Below are 16989 nucleotides of genomic sequence, written 5' to 3' on the forward strand. Positions count from 1 at the left end.
CCGGCCCTATTCCAGAGTGGACATAAATGCGTTAAAAAAGTCGAAGAAAGGAAAACTGCCAGGAAAATCGAGAATATATACAGATACCCCTGAAAAAAATAGACTAGAAGAAATAGAAAAAGCAAAAAAGTTGAAGAAGCAAGAGCAAGAGAGGAAACAAAGGGCTAAGGAGATGAAACGAGCATTACATTTACTATCAGATACAATAACCAAAACAAAGAGACAGAAGAAAACTTCAGGGACAACTAAACCAAAGAGGCAAAATAAAACTGTAAAGACTGATAGTCAGGATGAAACTTATTGTGAGGATGAGACTGATTGTGAGGATGAGGCTAATATGAGTTTAAGAGAGAATTCTTATTCTCCCATCGAATAGACGTCTGAAGGATCGGATACTGAGAATGAAACTCCAGTTACGTCAGAGAACATCAAAGAAGAAAGCTTTGTGATAGTGTAGTTCGAAAAAAAAAGACCGTTTTATATTATGTTGGGCAGGTGCTTAAAAAATATAGTCCCGTTGAATACAAAGTTTCATTTTTGAGGAAGAAGCCTCATACCTGGAAATTTGTCTTTCCCACTACCAAAGATGAAGTGTTAATTATTACTACATGAAGGCTGATTCTGTGTTAACTTTGATCTCAATACATGATTATATTACATTGAATAAATAGCATTTTCTTTGACTGTACGAAGGTTCCCCAATATGTACGAATGTGCCCCACACTATGTACGAAACTACCCCATGTGTGGGGTAGTTTCGTACGTTTTCCATTTTTCAGAAAAGTTACCGTAGCTTCGCCATGCTGGTTTGTATCTAAACTACACTTCACTATTATTAAAGCCAAATATGTCGGGTATATAGCAGCATTGAAGTTATTTTAAAATAGCTTACAGTTTTTTTTTATACGGCTTAGAGTAAAAAGTGTACGAATCCTACCTGCTCTCCCCTAAGTTGTTTTATAAAGATTTATTCTGCCAAATTTAGTAATTATTATCATCAATTATGCTTTAACTCTGCTTTATAAATTGTATAAAGTATAGTTACTTCCCTACTTTATAAACCACCATTACTGTGGAACTGCTGGGCAGTTAGAAAATTTTACTACTAACAGAGATACAAAAGTGGGCGGTAGGTATAAAAAGGTTGTCTACCCCTGATTTAACACTTGAAACAATAGGAGCATTCATGGCTTTATAGTAAAATGGTAATTTGTAAAATTTGCAAAAGTGAACAAAAATAAATCTGTGAATTAAATTTTTATCTATTGAAACCTAAAAAACAGATTCTCACGTTTATTTAGAAAGGTTCTTTTAGAATTTACCGCATCAGAAAAAATGCTTAACAAAGCGCCTCATGCACACATTCTTCAATGAAGCCTCGCAATTGCTTGGATAGGCCTTGAATATGCCGTGTTTATTAAATTTTAATTGTGCAGTCCACTAAACTTTGGCTGGTACTGCTATAATATGCAGTATTTAAGTACAGAATAGATATACAGAGATAGCTAAATATTTGACTAGCAACACTCATTTAGACTGTAATTAGGTTTCTAATTGACTGTCTTACATTATAACAAAACATCTGCTACAATTTCAATTTCCAAAAAATAGATGCGGAGTGACAGTTAATAGTTTTTCTGAGATGTCCTGATTGCTTTAACATATTGTTTCAATAAATATATTATGTGATAGATAAACGATTTTTAATATAAGTGAATAAGTGGGTAAGTACTGTTCTTATTATCTTATTAAAATAAATAAGTTACATATGTACTACATTTGTCATATTATAAGTAAAACTCATTAAGTTCAATAATTTAACATCACACTTAATGAGTTTACCTCTGACTTGACTGTAGGTTAACAAAGGTTCATTCTGAGGAAACAACTATTGTCAATAAACAAACATTGTAGAATTAACACAAAATTAGTATGTAATATTTAGAAACTTGTACACACTTTGAATAATTGTCAATATTTATTGGGAATAGATTATAAACATGGCGTTAAGTGACTGGATTTTGGTGTTTCTGGGAATCGTAACGGCGTTGCTATTTTATGGCAAGTGGTTGAATGGCCATTTTAAAAGGAAGGGGGTGAAACATATTGAATCTACCGTCCCGTTCTTCGGTCACATGTGGAACATTTTTCTTGGAAAGGAACATTTTATTGAAGCTGTATATAAAACTTATAATCAGCATAAAGATGAAAAGTAAGTAAAAATATTTAAGTCTAGTTTCTACCTTTTTGATTAAGAAATTAATGATTAATTGTTTATTAACTTTTCTTATTAATTTATTAAATTCTCTCTACTTCTTCTTCCTCTTAGTTGTTTTCTATTTTATTTTATTTTAAGAATCTTGTAAATAACAATTGTCTCAAGCAGAGTTGCTCAAACTGTGATACTCGTAGACCATAGAGGTATTAAATAGACTATGTAGGATACAGTTTTTAACTATGCTTTTCATGAAAATGGTTGATTTAGTCATTCACGCAGTGCTAGTACAGTGAAACTGAAAACACACTGCATTTCCGTAAATTTCGATAGTTTTGGCGCAAAACAAGACATAGTCGGAGGGGCGCCGAGTGAGGAAAAGCGATTTAATTGACTTTACCTGTAAATTGTAAGTATTACATTTTAATGTAGCACAGTTCCCCGTGAGCTTTCTTATTGGAAAGAGATATACTATATGGTCATCTCTATAGCACCGAGATGAAAATATTACGCGTTATTTGTGGAGTATTGCAGACAAAAATGTTCCAATTTTATTAGATCCTAATCTAACAAAAAATCCAGTACATCGGCTATTTTCAAAATTTATTTGCCGCTGGCTTCCTGTAAACTGACAAGAAACGTGTTTTATTTAGACATGAATTTTATCTCAGTACTATACGACCCAAAGAGGTTGGACGGTCTTTAATATACGACCATAATATTCCCGATACAACATTTTACGGTGAACTGCATACGTACAAATTTGAAAAACACAGATGTAAGTACACTGAACTCCCCATTTACACGATAGATACGTTCCACGCGATAACATGTAAAAAAAGTATACACTAAAATACTTTAAAAAATCAAAGGTAATAAAAATTATTCAATATGTTTTAACACATTTTCGCCAAATTGGTCTCCAACATGGATTCAAAGTTGATGGCTTTGCACCGTGTTATTTCGAAATCGTGTAAAAGGGGATTTCAGTGAATAGTCAACAATTGCAACTGTAACAATAATCACATCAGCCCTGTCATGCATCTCAAATTCGCCTCTAGTTTTAGTATTTTCACCAAATATTGTTAACGTCAATAAAACCTATATTTCTTAAGAGGTACTCTATCTCGTTCCCTCATGGCTGAGGTTTGTGACCACCTTCTTCTAAGCGACCTACACTCTCCACCCCTCTCGGTCCTATGCTTCTCTCAGACCAGAGTGAGGGCTGCCCACAGTAACTAGTAGAGTAAGAGTAAGCTCCTTCACTTAGTTGCTCCGGTGTGCCAATGCTCTTCCTCTGCTTCGCCTTCCCATGTTATCCGGTCTGCGCCGAATAATACATAAAAAAAAACTGCAGATTGCGTCTCAGACATATTGTCAAGAGCCGTTCCTTTATCTGGTTAGTCTCTGGATGATTGACGGATTCATCCTGTACTCTGTCCAAGAAATATGAAGCATTCAAGAGAATACGGTGTGAAAAAACTACCTAACCACAAACGTATTGCCTGCATTTAAAATGTTATTCATTTACAGATACATCGGTTTCTATGGATTTAGAAACCCCATCATTATTCTCAAGGACTTGGAGTTGATCAAGCAAGTGGCTGTCAAAGATTTTGATCAATTTGTTGACCATCGAGTGTTCATGGATGAAGATGCCGATCCACTGTTTGGAAAAAATCTTTTCTTTCTACGAGGTACCATACTCTCACTTCTTAATTATCTACCCAATCAATAAATTCTAATTCTTAGCATGAATGTTTATTAGATTATGGTCTTCGTAACGTACAATTGAAGTGCTGAGGATTAAAAGAGTACATGTAGTAAAATATATGTAAAAAATTTCATAAAAAATCATACGTGGATTATGTTTATGAATTGGTTTAATTGGAAAAATTAACCATCACCATCTGTAAATTTCAGTCTTATTTCAATGAAAACAAATACGTATGACTGACAAAGTTTAGTGTGCACTATTTATGGCAGATTTTAATGGTTATATGTAAATTGTACGTATCACATTTCACCGTAGCACAGTTCGCTGTGAGCATTCTTATCGGAAAGAGATATCTGTATACTATACGGTCATCTTTATTGGCACCGAGATGAAAATATTTAGAGCTGTTCATAGAGCATTGCAGACAACAATGTTCCAATTTTATTAGAGCCTAAACTAACCTAACCTAACAAATAATCCAGTCTATCGGCTAGTTTCAAAATTTATTTGTCGCTGGCTTCCTGTAAACCGACAAGAACCGTGTTTTATTTAGACATGAATTTTATCTCAGTACTATACGATCCAAAGAAGTTGGACTGTCTTTAATATACGACCATCTATTTCCGATACAAGATTTCACGGTGAAGTGTGATACAGCGAACTGCATACGTACAAATTTTTGTATACGGATCTTAACAGCTGACTGCCACTTTCGCCACTACAACATTCTAACCTAACCTAACAATACACTTCAATACATTATCTCTTGAGAATGACCTTTGAAATGAGCCGGAAACGTCGAGGAAAGAAAGAGGTAAAACACGCAGCGACAATTATGGTGATTAAATTGATCTTCTAAACATATTTTATTGATATTTATTTATCAGGTCAGAAGTGGAGGGACATGAGAGTGACAATGAGTCCTGCGTACACCGGTTCGAAAATGAAAAACATGTTTCCCATGATCGTAGAATGTGCCGAACAAAGCGTGGCCTACTTCACTAAACAAGCAGACCTAAGCCCAGCCAAAGGTGATAATATAATATCTCAATGTCTATACAGTCGAGCTCGGTTATTACGATCACGGATATAGCGAGATCTCGAATGTAACGAGGAAACATTCGTTCACGTTTTAGTTTATGATTTTCTCCATACATTTATTCACTTTTATAACAAGCTCCTTATCGGATGTACCGAGCTAAAATACCGTCAAAAATTTTCTTAAAACTGTTGATTGTTTAAAAACATTTGGACCGTAAGCAATGAAATCCTGGACAGGATGCCGCTGGGGTCGGATTACGTTTATGACACTAGTTAAGTGTCTAAGTACCTACCTAATTTGTTGTTTCGCCGACAATATTGAAAAATTATCCACGCATATGGTTGAAATTCCATGTAAAAAATCCAAGGTATTTGAAGTCAGTAGGTACCTACCAGCGTTCATTACAATAAACAACTTCTTTTGTAGTTTATGAATGCCATGCTTGTTACGGGGAAAAATTCCAATTGTGTATTTTTGTTTGAATTGCATCTTTTTGTGTTATGTGACCGCTCATTTAAAAATACCTATTCTCTGATATAACGAGTAATGCTTATAACGAGCAAATTCAGTCGGTCCCATCTTCCTCGTAATAACCAAGTTTGACTGTATTTTAACACTCAATCTACTGATTTTCATAAGTTAAACATTTACATCCCAATGATTCATTCATCGATATACTGCCAATTTTTTTTTACAGAAATTGGTTATGTAGAAGTTGAAATGAAAGATGTATTCACTCGGTATACGAATGACGTGATAGCTTCCACCGCTTTTGGACTTAGAGTTGATTCGCTAGTAGATAAAAGCAACGAATTTTACCGCATGGGCAAGAAAGCTACTGACTTCAGTGGAATACAATTTTTGAAGTTTCTCGGCTACGGATCGTTCCCAAGAATTATGAAGGTAATAGAATAGTCCATAAATTAGTATTTCATTATAAATTAGTATTGTAATAAGGCTGCATTATCGAATTCTTTTATCTAACTTGACCAGGGGTTCACAAAGTGTGTCCCGCGAGATTTATGTTAAATCTGTATTATTTTTTATTCTTCATATCGAATATTAAAAATTACATTTAAAATTTAATATCCTCTGGCAAGCATGAATGGTCAGACACTTTGATATTTCTGTATGCGGATGCAATAGACTATATGACGATTGGGCACATATGTGCCAAGAGCGTTTTAGTGTCTATGATCATATCTATGCCATTCCGACATATTATACATACATATTGTATGACAGCTATGACATCGTATTTACACTCTGTGACACCATGTGACACAGGACACCGACATAAGAAACGGGTTTTTCGGCATTTATATGACCGATCGTCATAGAGTCTATTTGAGCCATTATCGCGATAAGAATTTAATTGAATTCTACAAAGGACTTTCATTTGAGATAATTATATCCAAATATAGTTAATCATGCTCATCAATTGGCTTGTTTATTTGGAAGTACCTATATTTGTGAAAAAACATTTTTTACTATATCAATTTGTTTGCCCTTGCAATCACATCAAAAAACTGCCTTTTAACACGTAAAAAAACACAAACGTGACACGATTTCAAATTCAGATTGCATTGTCAATTAAATGTTTGTGCTCTACTCAAGTCAGCAATGATAATTATTTGTATGGTTTCTCCTTTCTGTCTTTTTGAAGTTATACTTCTTTAGGTGCGTTTGGAAAATCAGATCAGAGTGTATTTTTGGCGTGTGACACATAATTTATTTTTTCACACAAAAATAAACGCACTCGATTGGATTCGAACCACCGATTGTTCGGTTATCAGCCGAACGCACTACCATTAAGTACGCCACAGTATGACACTCCAATTGTGACGATTATACAGTATAATATTATAGTTTAGAATTGTTCCGTTGCCTAGGCAGCGAATTTATTATTGTCGGCCATTTTCAATTCCTTACGTAAACAAACTATTAAACGTCATAGTGGCAGTTGTTACTTTAAAAATAAAAACAACGATAAATAATTATATAATATAGTAATATAAGTTAAAATGTATAGAAATAAACCAATGGCGTTCCAATAAGCGGTCCTTTTTCTTGAGTGTGTAATTTAACAAGATAATTAAGAGCTAGTCGAAGAATCTAGGTTATCACAAGTTTTGTTTTTGTTTTGTTACGCCAAAGAAGTATAACTTCTAACGCACGTACATACGTACACACACCGACTTTTTTTCATTATACCTAATTGACAGTAAGCAACATTAATAATTTAAATTGTATATGTAATTACTTCTTTCAGCTATTCAAAATCCCTCTATTTTCCCATCCCGTAGCGTCGTTTTTTAGAAACTTAATACAAAACACGATGGAAACCAGAGAAAAAGAATCGGTATTACGACCAGATATGATTCATCTTTTAATGCTAGCGAAGAAAGGATCGTTAAAGTATGATGACACAACAATCAGCGATGACACTGGCTATGCTACTATTCAGTCTCCAAAACTGAAACAGGAAGCAGAGAAACGGGGTATACATCACATTCATATATTTAGCTTTTTCTATGCCTCACAATATTACTATGGCGGTATCTGACAGGCTGCAGATTTTTATCAACGTACGTTAAATGTAGAGCGAAGCTCTTACTACAATCGCTGTAATACCAATAATTTGACACTTAGTATTTCATAATTATTCAAATAGATGTCACTGTTTGTTTAATTTTTTAGATTATGCAAATCAATCGACAGTGGCTAGTAATTTGAGTTTAAAGTCGGATGAGATAACTCGTGAAATTTGTACGTAGCGCCTGTCGATCACGGCCTTATATAGCGATTAAATTTTCTGAAGGCTTAGAACCAGTTAGGTTCCGTCTAGTAGAGAAGGTTTTCTTCATTTCTTAGTAATAATCATGTAAAATCTAAATACAATATCGAGGGCTTAATGTCAAACTACACTATCTACAAAAGTGCAACTGTTTTTAACGATTTTTAAACAAAAAACGTTTTTTTAGTTTCTTGTAACTTATCAAAGTAGATATTTATTTAAAACCTAATGTTCATATTTTATAATTTATTGTGTATTGTACATTTATTTTGGTTATGGTGATGTTAAAAAAAATTTATAGGTATGGTTTTAAAAAAATATGATAACAAGGGTAACTTTATGTAGTTAACATTAAACTTTATTGACGATTTAAGAAGAAACTAGTAAAGATTGACATAGAGTTGTTTGACTATCATGTAGCCGAAAATGTAAAATAATGTTATCTAAAAAAAAAAACTTTTGTAGATAACGTTGTTTGATTTTAAACACTCGATATTATGTTTGAATTTCAGAGTGGACCAATGATGATCTGACCGCCCAAGCTATGGCTTTCCTTCTTGCCGGCTTCGATACATCATCATCTCTTTTATGCTTCGTTGCATATGAATTGTCTTTAAATAAAGATATACAGAAACGGCTGCAGGATGAAGTGGATGAAGTCTTGGCCAGTAGCGATGGAAAATTATCATATGCCCAGCTTATGAAAATGAAATATATGGACATGGTTGTCTCAGGTACCCACAGAAAAATATTGAGTTATAAATTTAATTAAGATCGTAATTCGCATTTAATGTTCACACAAAGAAAGAAAAGCATTATTGCTAATAAATATCTCCCATTATTTTCTACTGTGGCGATCAACGAGTCCTGTAAGAACACGCATAGTCAGCAAAATGTGTGACATACGAATCGATCGCGGAAATATTATTATATTATTTTTATATAGATTTTTCACATGCTGTCAGCAGTATCGGTCAGTGTTTACTCAGTGAGAAACACTGACGGCGAAAAATAAGATTATTTAGTACATACATTTTTTGCATACAAATTTCACACGAATCTAATTAATAGCAAATAAGTTTTACCTCAGTAATATTTATAAATATTTGTGTTAAAATACATTTCTCACCTAAGGCATGGGATACGCAGTGTCAGCATTATTCAATTGTGAGGGGTTCAATAAATAGGCTATCATAATTGAATATCTCACTCCGCATTTTATCTTGGTAGAGAACTGTCACTGTGTATCTTCATGCCTCTGGCTAAAATATCTTCCTCGCTGTTATCTTTTCTGTACTTGTGTCAATCCATCAAATAAACACGCAACCATTCTCAACAATCATACTTCAGTTAATCCTCATTACACCATCATTCACCTTCTGCCAAACTACTTTTAGAATGATTCTAATGCTGGTGTATACCTACCAGTTGCGAAAGGCGGAGGTAGGCTGTTAAGATTCAACATAAATAGTGCACACTAAAGTTTGTCAGTCACACGTACCTATTTGTTTTCATTGAACTAAGACTACAAATTACAGATAGTGTTGGTTAGTTTAAAAATTTCAATTAAACTATTCGTAAACCAAGCCATAATAGATAATAGTCAAAAAATATTTGTGTATGAATCCATAATATATCTAAAATAATGCCATTAAATCATAGATCATTTTAGATATTTTATAGATAGAAAAATATTACTTATCTATTATGGTTTGGTTTAGACAGGGCTTAATAAATTAAAAACTAATCAACACCATCTCTAACATGTATTTTAAATTCAACGAAAACTATTAATTATGACTGAAAAAGTGTGCACTATTTTTGTCGAATCGCCCATAGCATACATAAACTATTATGGTTTGTTTTAGGCAGGGTTTGATTGAATTTAAAAAACTCATGTCATGGTACGTTTACATCTGACACTTATAAATACCGTTATACTTATTTTAAGTGTCTGACATAAAATTTCACTTACTGTTTACACCTGCATGGATCTGACATAAAATTCTCGTATACTTCTCGTTGAAATAAAGTCTCTACACTTTATTCAATGGCAACATTTGAATAAATATATGCGGTGTTTACATATGGCATTGTAACTTATTCGTACACTTATTTCGTATACTTCTCAAAAACATTGTGTGAGTTGATTCTCTTGTCAATATTTTTATTTCTTCAATCTTGGCAATATAAAATATTATAGGTAGGTACTTACTACATATAAAATTAAAAAAACTAATAAATTAGGTATAGTTTTTGAAATCGATAGTTTTATATACCTACCTACCCACTTAAATTAACTTTAAATGTGATGTCGATAAAAGTGCACTATTTGGAACGGCCTTCAAAAATCAATCATTTTGATGAGTCCACTTGGAGAAACTATATTTCTAAGTCAAATTGAAGCTTATTCCTTGTGAATTGAGTATATTTATAAAGCGCCAAAATGTCATTCTATCCATATATTTAGTGTTTATAGCAGTTACTTTTAAAAAAGTTGATTTTTGAGGTTTGGAATAGCTCCGAATAGTGCACTTTTACCGTGAAGTCTAATAACATTAAATAATATCGATCAATTAATTCGTATTGACGAATTTAACTGGCTTTAACCACTTCTTTTTATCACTCATCAACATCATGGATAATAATTTATTGCATAATGTTTCCGAAATAATATCAACTTCACCAGCTGTCAAACTACGAATAATGTATCAGATGCTTGACATAAAAGTAGACGGCAGCTCAACTTCGGTGATATATTGCTGCAAGTTCGGACTTGTCGTAGACGCGGTGTTTACATTTGCGTATATAAGTTGTTAGAATAAGTGACAGGTGAGTGTCGACACACGCAAAATAAGTGGCTGATACAAATATAATTACTGTTTACACTATGTGAATATGGTGTCATACATAAACATGACGATATTAGTATCAAATGTAAACGTACCATTTTAGTTCAATGAAAACAAATACGTATGATTGAGAAAGTTTCAAAAAATTATATTCTGAGATGTTTTATTTTTGACAACTTTTAGAAACTCTTCGGAAATGGCCACCAGATGGACACCTTGACAGACTGTGCAATTATTCGTACACTCTTCCACCTCCAAATGACTCCAGTACTCAAAGTTACAAGGTCGGTACTTCAATGAATATATTATTTAAGTGTGAAATAAATTTATAAAAATTGAATGCGATAATTTTATGTTATTGTTTGATATCTTCTCGCAGCTGTACAAAGGACACGATGTTTGGATTCCAACATATTCCATCCATCATGATGCCAAATATCACCCGGATCCAGAAAAATTTGATCCTGACAGATTCTCGGATGAAAGGAAAGCTGAAATCAAACCATTTACATTTTTTCCATTTGGAATCGGTCCGAGGTTTTGTATTGGTAAATATAATTTTTTTTTTTGACCATGTGCGATCCTAATAGGATCATAATATGGGCCTCCACAGAATAGAGTTTTTTGTATTAACAGATTTTTGTTTTTACGAGAAATGGATGTCAGCCACTTGCTCAACCTTAGGTTCATACCCTGACTCACACACAAATTGAAAAACAATATGTGTACTTGCCAGACCCAGGATTCGAACTTGGGACCCGCAATAAATGGTACTTGCATGGTGGTGCGCATGCACAGTAGAACGAAATACGAACTACACCGCAGAGAATATTTTGACGTTTACCAATTATCCACAAACCTATCCTAACCTATCAAATAGCACCATACAATGGCAACGTCACGTATCACTTACGCTTGAAAAATGAGATTGGAGAGAAAGTCAGCACTTTTACGAGTTAACAGTTATTATCGCGATAGTTTAAAATACACATTATTGGTGCAAGTAAATCCATGCACGTATACAGGCGCTATTATATTCTTCTTTGAATCTTGTTATGCACATCCAGCCTAGCGGGATGGAGTTATGCCTTTGTGATCCCCATCTATACATATTCATCCCGCTATTTATAAAACTAATAAAGTTGGTAAGTCCGGAAATCATGTTATGGAGTAACTGCAATTTGAAATTTTGAAATGCCATATAAATTAGGGCATAACGCTACTTCCTTTGTGCTGTATGTGTATGTTTTATATATCGACACCTCCTACGTAGAGTATTGTAACTTCAAAATCGCAACTTTACAGGAGAGCGGTTTAAAGATACAAAAGCTTGGTGTAAGTCGACCTTTTGAATGTTTTGCACCAAATTTGGGATGTCAATTGTAAATTATAAATAGAATTGTTTTGCATTAAAGGATATCTAATATTTTCTGTGGTTAATCATAAAATGCAGTTACAATATTATAGTGCGGAAAAGAATTTGATCCAAATATTGTATAAACCACATACAATAGTTTACGGCGGAACCTCTTACATGCATTTAGTTGTATGTGATACTTATCATAATTTACGTCGTCATGGTTTTGGTGAAATATATTGTATATGTTAGATACAATCCTTCACCTAGGATTTTTTGCGTATTTAAAATCATAATTCGGTAATAACAATAATTAAAAGTTATGGTATGGGTCGTCAGATAGGTAGGTTGGAAAAATACTCTATATAAAATTGCTTTTATTGTCATTTAATAAAACATTAAATAAATTTAAGACTTTCATGACATGATAAAAATTAAACATACAGAAAAAAACAGAGAAGAAATAATTTCAATCAAAAATCCAATTCAAGAAAGTATGTAAATATTGAAATAAAATTAAAAGCAAAAAAAAAAATTACAATCACTTAAAACCAACGTTTTTGGTTAAATAATATATCAAATATCAAAGGAAAATCAGACAAGAGAATAACAATGGGTGATTAAGTGGAAGGGTGCACTTCAGGTTAAAATATAAGTGAAACTGAAAAAGAAATCATTTTGCAACTATATTTTTAGTTTGGAATTAATTTTCAATTATATGATGCGAAAAAAGAAGCATGCACAATTTAAAATATACAACCGAAAAGAGATTTTTTACACCGACATATTAATTATTAAGCTGATTTTATTTTCATCCTACAAAAACACAATTTGCTATAGGTGTTCGTATTTACAAATAATAAAATCAATCTTCATCAGAAACTGCTGGTGGAATTTCAGTGGTAGGTATTAACAGGTATAAAATTACTGAAAAACTCAAGATAACGCTCAGGAATGATTCCATTGCTGCACATATGCAGTAAATCATCTGTCTTAGCTTTTGGAATTGGCAATATTTGTGAATAAAGAACCTTTACCGAAAATGAAGTTTCTCGTTGCGTGTGCTATGTGTTACTTTTCACGACCATGGTCCAGTAGACAGTGCTGGACAAGTCGCACTTGTAATTAATCTTAATTCCTATTATTCCTTAATTCGTATTATTCCATATATGATAATTTAATAGAGCTCTGAAATCAAACATACTACGTGATTGATCTCTACCACATCCTCAGGTTTTCCTTCTTGTTTTGTCCATCCAACTAAACAGTACCATTCTGGAGGTGCAAAAATTTGTTTGTTTGTCGAACATCTTTCAATCAGGGCTTGAACGCAGTCCTCTTCATTTTGCGTACGTCCCCTTTCCAAAAATGTGTGCTTTACATTAACATTGTATTTATGGACCAAATACAGTCATGTTAAAGTCATAAACAATGCGATTTCTGTTCTGGCCTATATTGTTAGAGCAAAACCTGAATTCTTTTGCTTATAGACCACAATAAGTAAGCAACTTGAGTCCTCATTTGCACCTCGTTTGCCTTCAGCTTCTTGCTATATGTATCATGTAGCTACCTTTTATGTAAATTGAAAAACTGTGAAATTTCAAACTGATAATTTACGTTTATAATAAAATGTACTTACTCAAATTTCCGTGAAGGGCATTCAAAATTCGCAAATACAATTTTGCCGTGTAATGATTGAACATCATTTTTATCAAATAATCTTAACTGACGAGCAAGGTTCTTGCCATAAACTGGGAGTTGCTCCGTGGATGCTACTCAGACTTGTAAGTTTTTGAAAATGTGACATTGGTCACACTGGTCCTTTTTAGGGACATAGTGACACAACACAATTTAAAATTTTCATTGATTATAAATAATAATTGATACTGCCTTTCTGTTTGAGCTTTATGTGTGTATATTATGGGCTCATACAATTCATTATATAGTTTAAATAAATGGGTAAAATCCAGGTCGCCATCTAAGTAAAGTTTGCTTGATCGCTGTCGAACATAATCTGATTCGACCGGTTGGATGGACTTAACATGGTCGGAAACACTGGTATTCATATCTTCAGTTAATACAACATTGCAATTTTTATGTCGACTTCGTTGATCAGGTGTTAAAACGGCGGTTTCATTATCCACCTTGTCCAAAGCTGTGAATACGAATTGGTCACAAATAGAGAATGTAGCTAGAAACTTTTTTTGCAGACCTTAACCAGCTCCATGTTATTTTCATTTTGATATTTCGTCAGATGATATTTAATGGTAAAACTTCGCCGCGACTGAGTTTCAGTATAAACTCTGCGTTGCTTTTCATTAATCGCTAATTTAGCAACATATTACCACTTTTATTTCGATCACCCGAAACCTTAACCATTATAATTGAGGTTTTAAAAAAAAATGATTATAAAGCATTATAAATCTCATAGTTTATGATAACAGTACCTCTTGAGGTGATTTTTCACAAAAATAGCTCTATATTTTATAATATATCCAATTACTTTTACTGTTAATCTTTTCGAGAGAATGTAGTCTGTTTGTATCAGCAACGCTGGCACTAGTCTCATCATCGTCACAAATAATGTCTAAAAGTTCCATTATCATATTTTAATCAGCACCTGAAGGCAGTGATGACTCTGTAAAAAGCTAAACAACTAAATATACATGAATTTATAAAAGTTATCACGCGTATAATGTTGCAACTAAAATTGTATGTCGCCGTATAATATGATAAGTACTACATACAATTTATTTTACTAAAATAAGCACGACGTAAATTATTATAAGTGATAGATACAATATTTTTTTTCAGTTTTTTCCGACGTAATATATGGTAAATATTACATATAATAATAGTTACAAGTAAAGAAACGACGTAGACAATGGTAAGTATAACTTACGATACTTTTTGTTGTCATACGAGAAAAAGATTAAAAATATTAACTTACCTTGAATCATAAAGTCACAGTTTCCCTGGGTAGAATTTATTTCGTCCATTGTTATTTTACTATTATTATCCATTTCTATAATATTATACGGTGTACTATTAATTGTCCCATCTGGCCTAATCACACATTTTTGTGCACGCATAGATTTTCTATCAATTTTTGTATTCTTGACACTAAAGTCCTGTAGGGGCGGATATATTGCGCAATATTTATTGACATTGTCTAGATCTCTTCATTATGGTATTTAATATTTACCAAACCATACAAAAATACAATATAACCGAAAGTTCACAGTGGTAGCGGTTTGTCACCTCCCGTCCGAAGTGAAGTATCGTAATTAGCAGTAACAATACACCCGCGCGGCAAGATCTCCGCGCGTTTTCCGCGTATAGTATTGCTAAATACGTTACCATACTTCACGTCGGAAAAATTTCAAGAAATTTGAGATACAATAATATGCAATGTTTGAAAATCGCACTTATAATACGAATTTTGAAATTCTGTAAATTGCATCATATGTAATACATACTATGGATACGAAAAATGAAAAAAAGTGAAAAACGTCATTTTGTTAGTTACAATAGTATACGTAGGAGGTGTCGATATATTGGATGGCGTTGATTTTTTTTTCTAGCATACATATTCATAGATAGACACATAAACCTTTAATAACTCTAAATACCTACCTAAACTATCGACTTACCAACTTTTGGCAGCAACCCCAAGAATTATAAATCAAATTATTTTATTCAATTTGAACATACATAATTCTAAAAACACTCATGAGAAAATATAGCCAACAGAGAAAATCTTTTTCGAAAAAAGTAAGACACCCGGCAGGAATCGAACCTGCGTCTCATGGGCTTCGCGCCCTATGCATTACCACTATGCTACGACTGACATGATTAATTGCGACAAATTTTAACTATTGAGCTTATTAATACCTGCTCACAAGCAGTGACGGCCCGAGACAAAACGCCGCCACTGGGCACCGCCAAAATGCCGCCCCATTTTTTATACAGTATTTTTTATCATTCGTGCGCGTGTAGTTTCTGGTCATCAAGGACGTCGAAGGGCAACGGAAGTAAACTAGACACCGCGAACCCGACAAAATAATACAGTACTGATAAATCTTTTATGTTAATTAATACTTTGTTTCCAACCAGTGAGCTGATTTTTTTAAAAGAAAGATGTTTTCGTTATTACTAAGTTTAGGTACTTTGCTATTTCTATATATAACAATCGATTTTTATCGTTTTGCCTCCCTTCGAGTAACTGCCGCCCCAAGCGACACTCAATGGAACGTCACTGCTCACACTGCGCACTCTCTAAATTAAACCCAAGAGACGCAGGTTCGATCTTGCCGGGTATCTTACTTTTTTCAAAAAAGATTTTTTCTATTGGCTATATTTTCTCATGAGTGTTTTCAGAATTATGTATGTTCAATAATTAGAATAGTACATTCTTAAATCTTGTGAATTATTCGTTGAATAAAATAAATAGTTAATTATAAGTTTTATTCAATTTTTTTGCTTTGCTTCTAATTTTTCAGGTGCAAGATTTGCTGTCCTCGAATCCAAAGTGGTGATTTTTCATCTTCTGTCACAATTTGATTTTATTACAACTCCCACAACAGTTATACCTCTAAAATTAGCGAGAAACACATTTATAATGCACTCAGAAAATGGATTTTGGCTGGGGCTCAAATGTAGAAATAGAACAAATATTTAACCTTATATAAAAACTGTATTTAGAAGAATAAAATTAAGAAATTATCAAATAATTATCATTAGTTGTTGTTGACAGTATGTGGCTATGTATTAAGGCTATACTTCGGCTATACCGAACGAAATATAATTTGTCATAAAAATTCAACATGCGTCCTTTTAATGTTATGTTTATTATTATATTCGTAATAATAATAGTATACTCATTGACATGTTTTCTTTTTCAAGTACATGCGGAACGTTTTTTAGTCATCTTTACACGATTTATATTCCTCCGACACCATCACAAAACAAATTGACGTGCTCACACCTCGACTGTCAGTCTCCGATTG

The 16989-nt window shown here is 33.1% G+C and overlaps 1 protein-coding gene across 1 annotated transcript; it reads left to right on the forward strand.

The window, feature by feature from the left end:
* Positions 1-1478: 1478 nt before the first annotated feature.
* On the forward strand, positions 1479-16805 carry LOC147070332 (cytochrome P450 9e2-like). Its single transcript, XM_085949421.1, has 10 exons — positions 1479-1724; positions 1992-2212; positions 3749-3912; positions 4820-4963; positions 5672-5877; positions 7247-7475; positions 8284-8505; positions 10807-10907; positions 11003-11171; positions 16483-16805. Exons 2-10 carry the CDS (start codon positions 2001-2003, stop codon positions 16659-16661), a joined length of 1626 nt encoding a protein of 541 aa, XP_085805547.1. The 5' UTR covers positions 1479-1724; positions 1992-2000; the 3' UTR covers positions 16662-16805.
* The last annotated feature ends 184 nt before the right edge of the window (positions 16806-16989 follow it).

Source organism: Rhyacophila brunnea, unplaced genomic scaffold (genome assembly GCF_057557595.1).
Source record: "Rhyacophila brunnea isolate RB1 unplaced genomic scaffold, BYU_Rbru_1.0 scaffold_22, whole genome shotgun sequence".
Taxonomy (NCBI): domain Eukaryota; kingdom Metazoa; phylum Arthropoda; class Insecta; order Trichoptera; family Rhyacophilidae; genus Rhyacophila; species Rhyacophila brunnea.

What these genes read in the sequence shown, in the direction of transcription:
- LOC147070332 (XM_085949421.1), top strand. Translation starts at nt 2,001, where the DNA reads ATGGCGTTAAGTGACTGGATTTTGGTGTTTCTGGGAATCGTAACGGCG. An exon ending in AGACCTAAGCCCAGCCAAAG is followed by an intron (nt 4,964 to 5,671) that starts GTGATAATATAA and finishes TTTTTTTTACAG; the next exon opens with AAATTGGTTATGTAGAAGTT. An exon ending in TATGGACATGGTTGTCTCAG is followed by an intron (nt 8,506 to 10,806) that starts GTACCCACAGAA and finishes GACAACTTTTAG; the next exon opens with AAACTCTTCGGAAATGGCCA.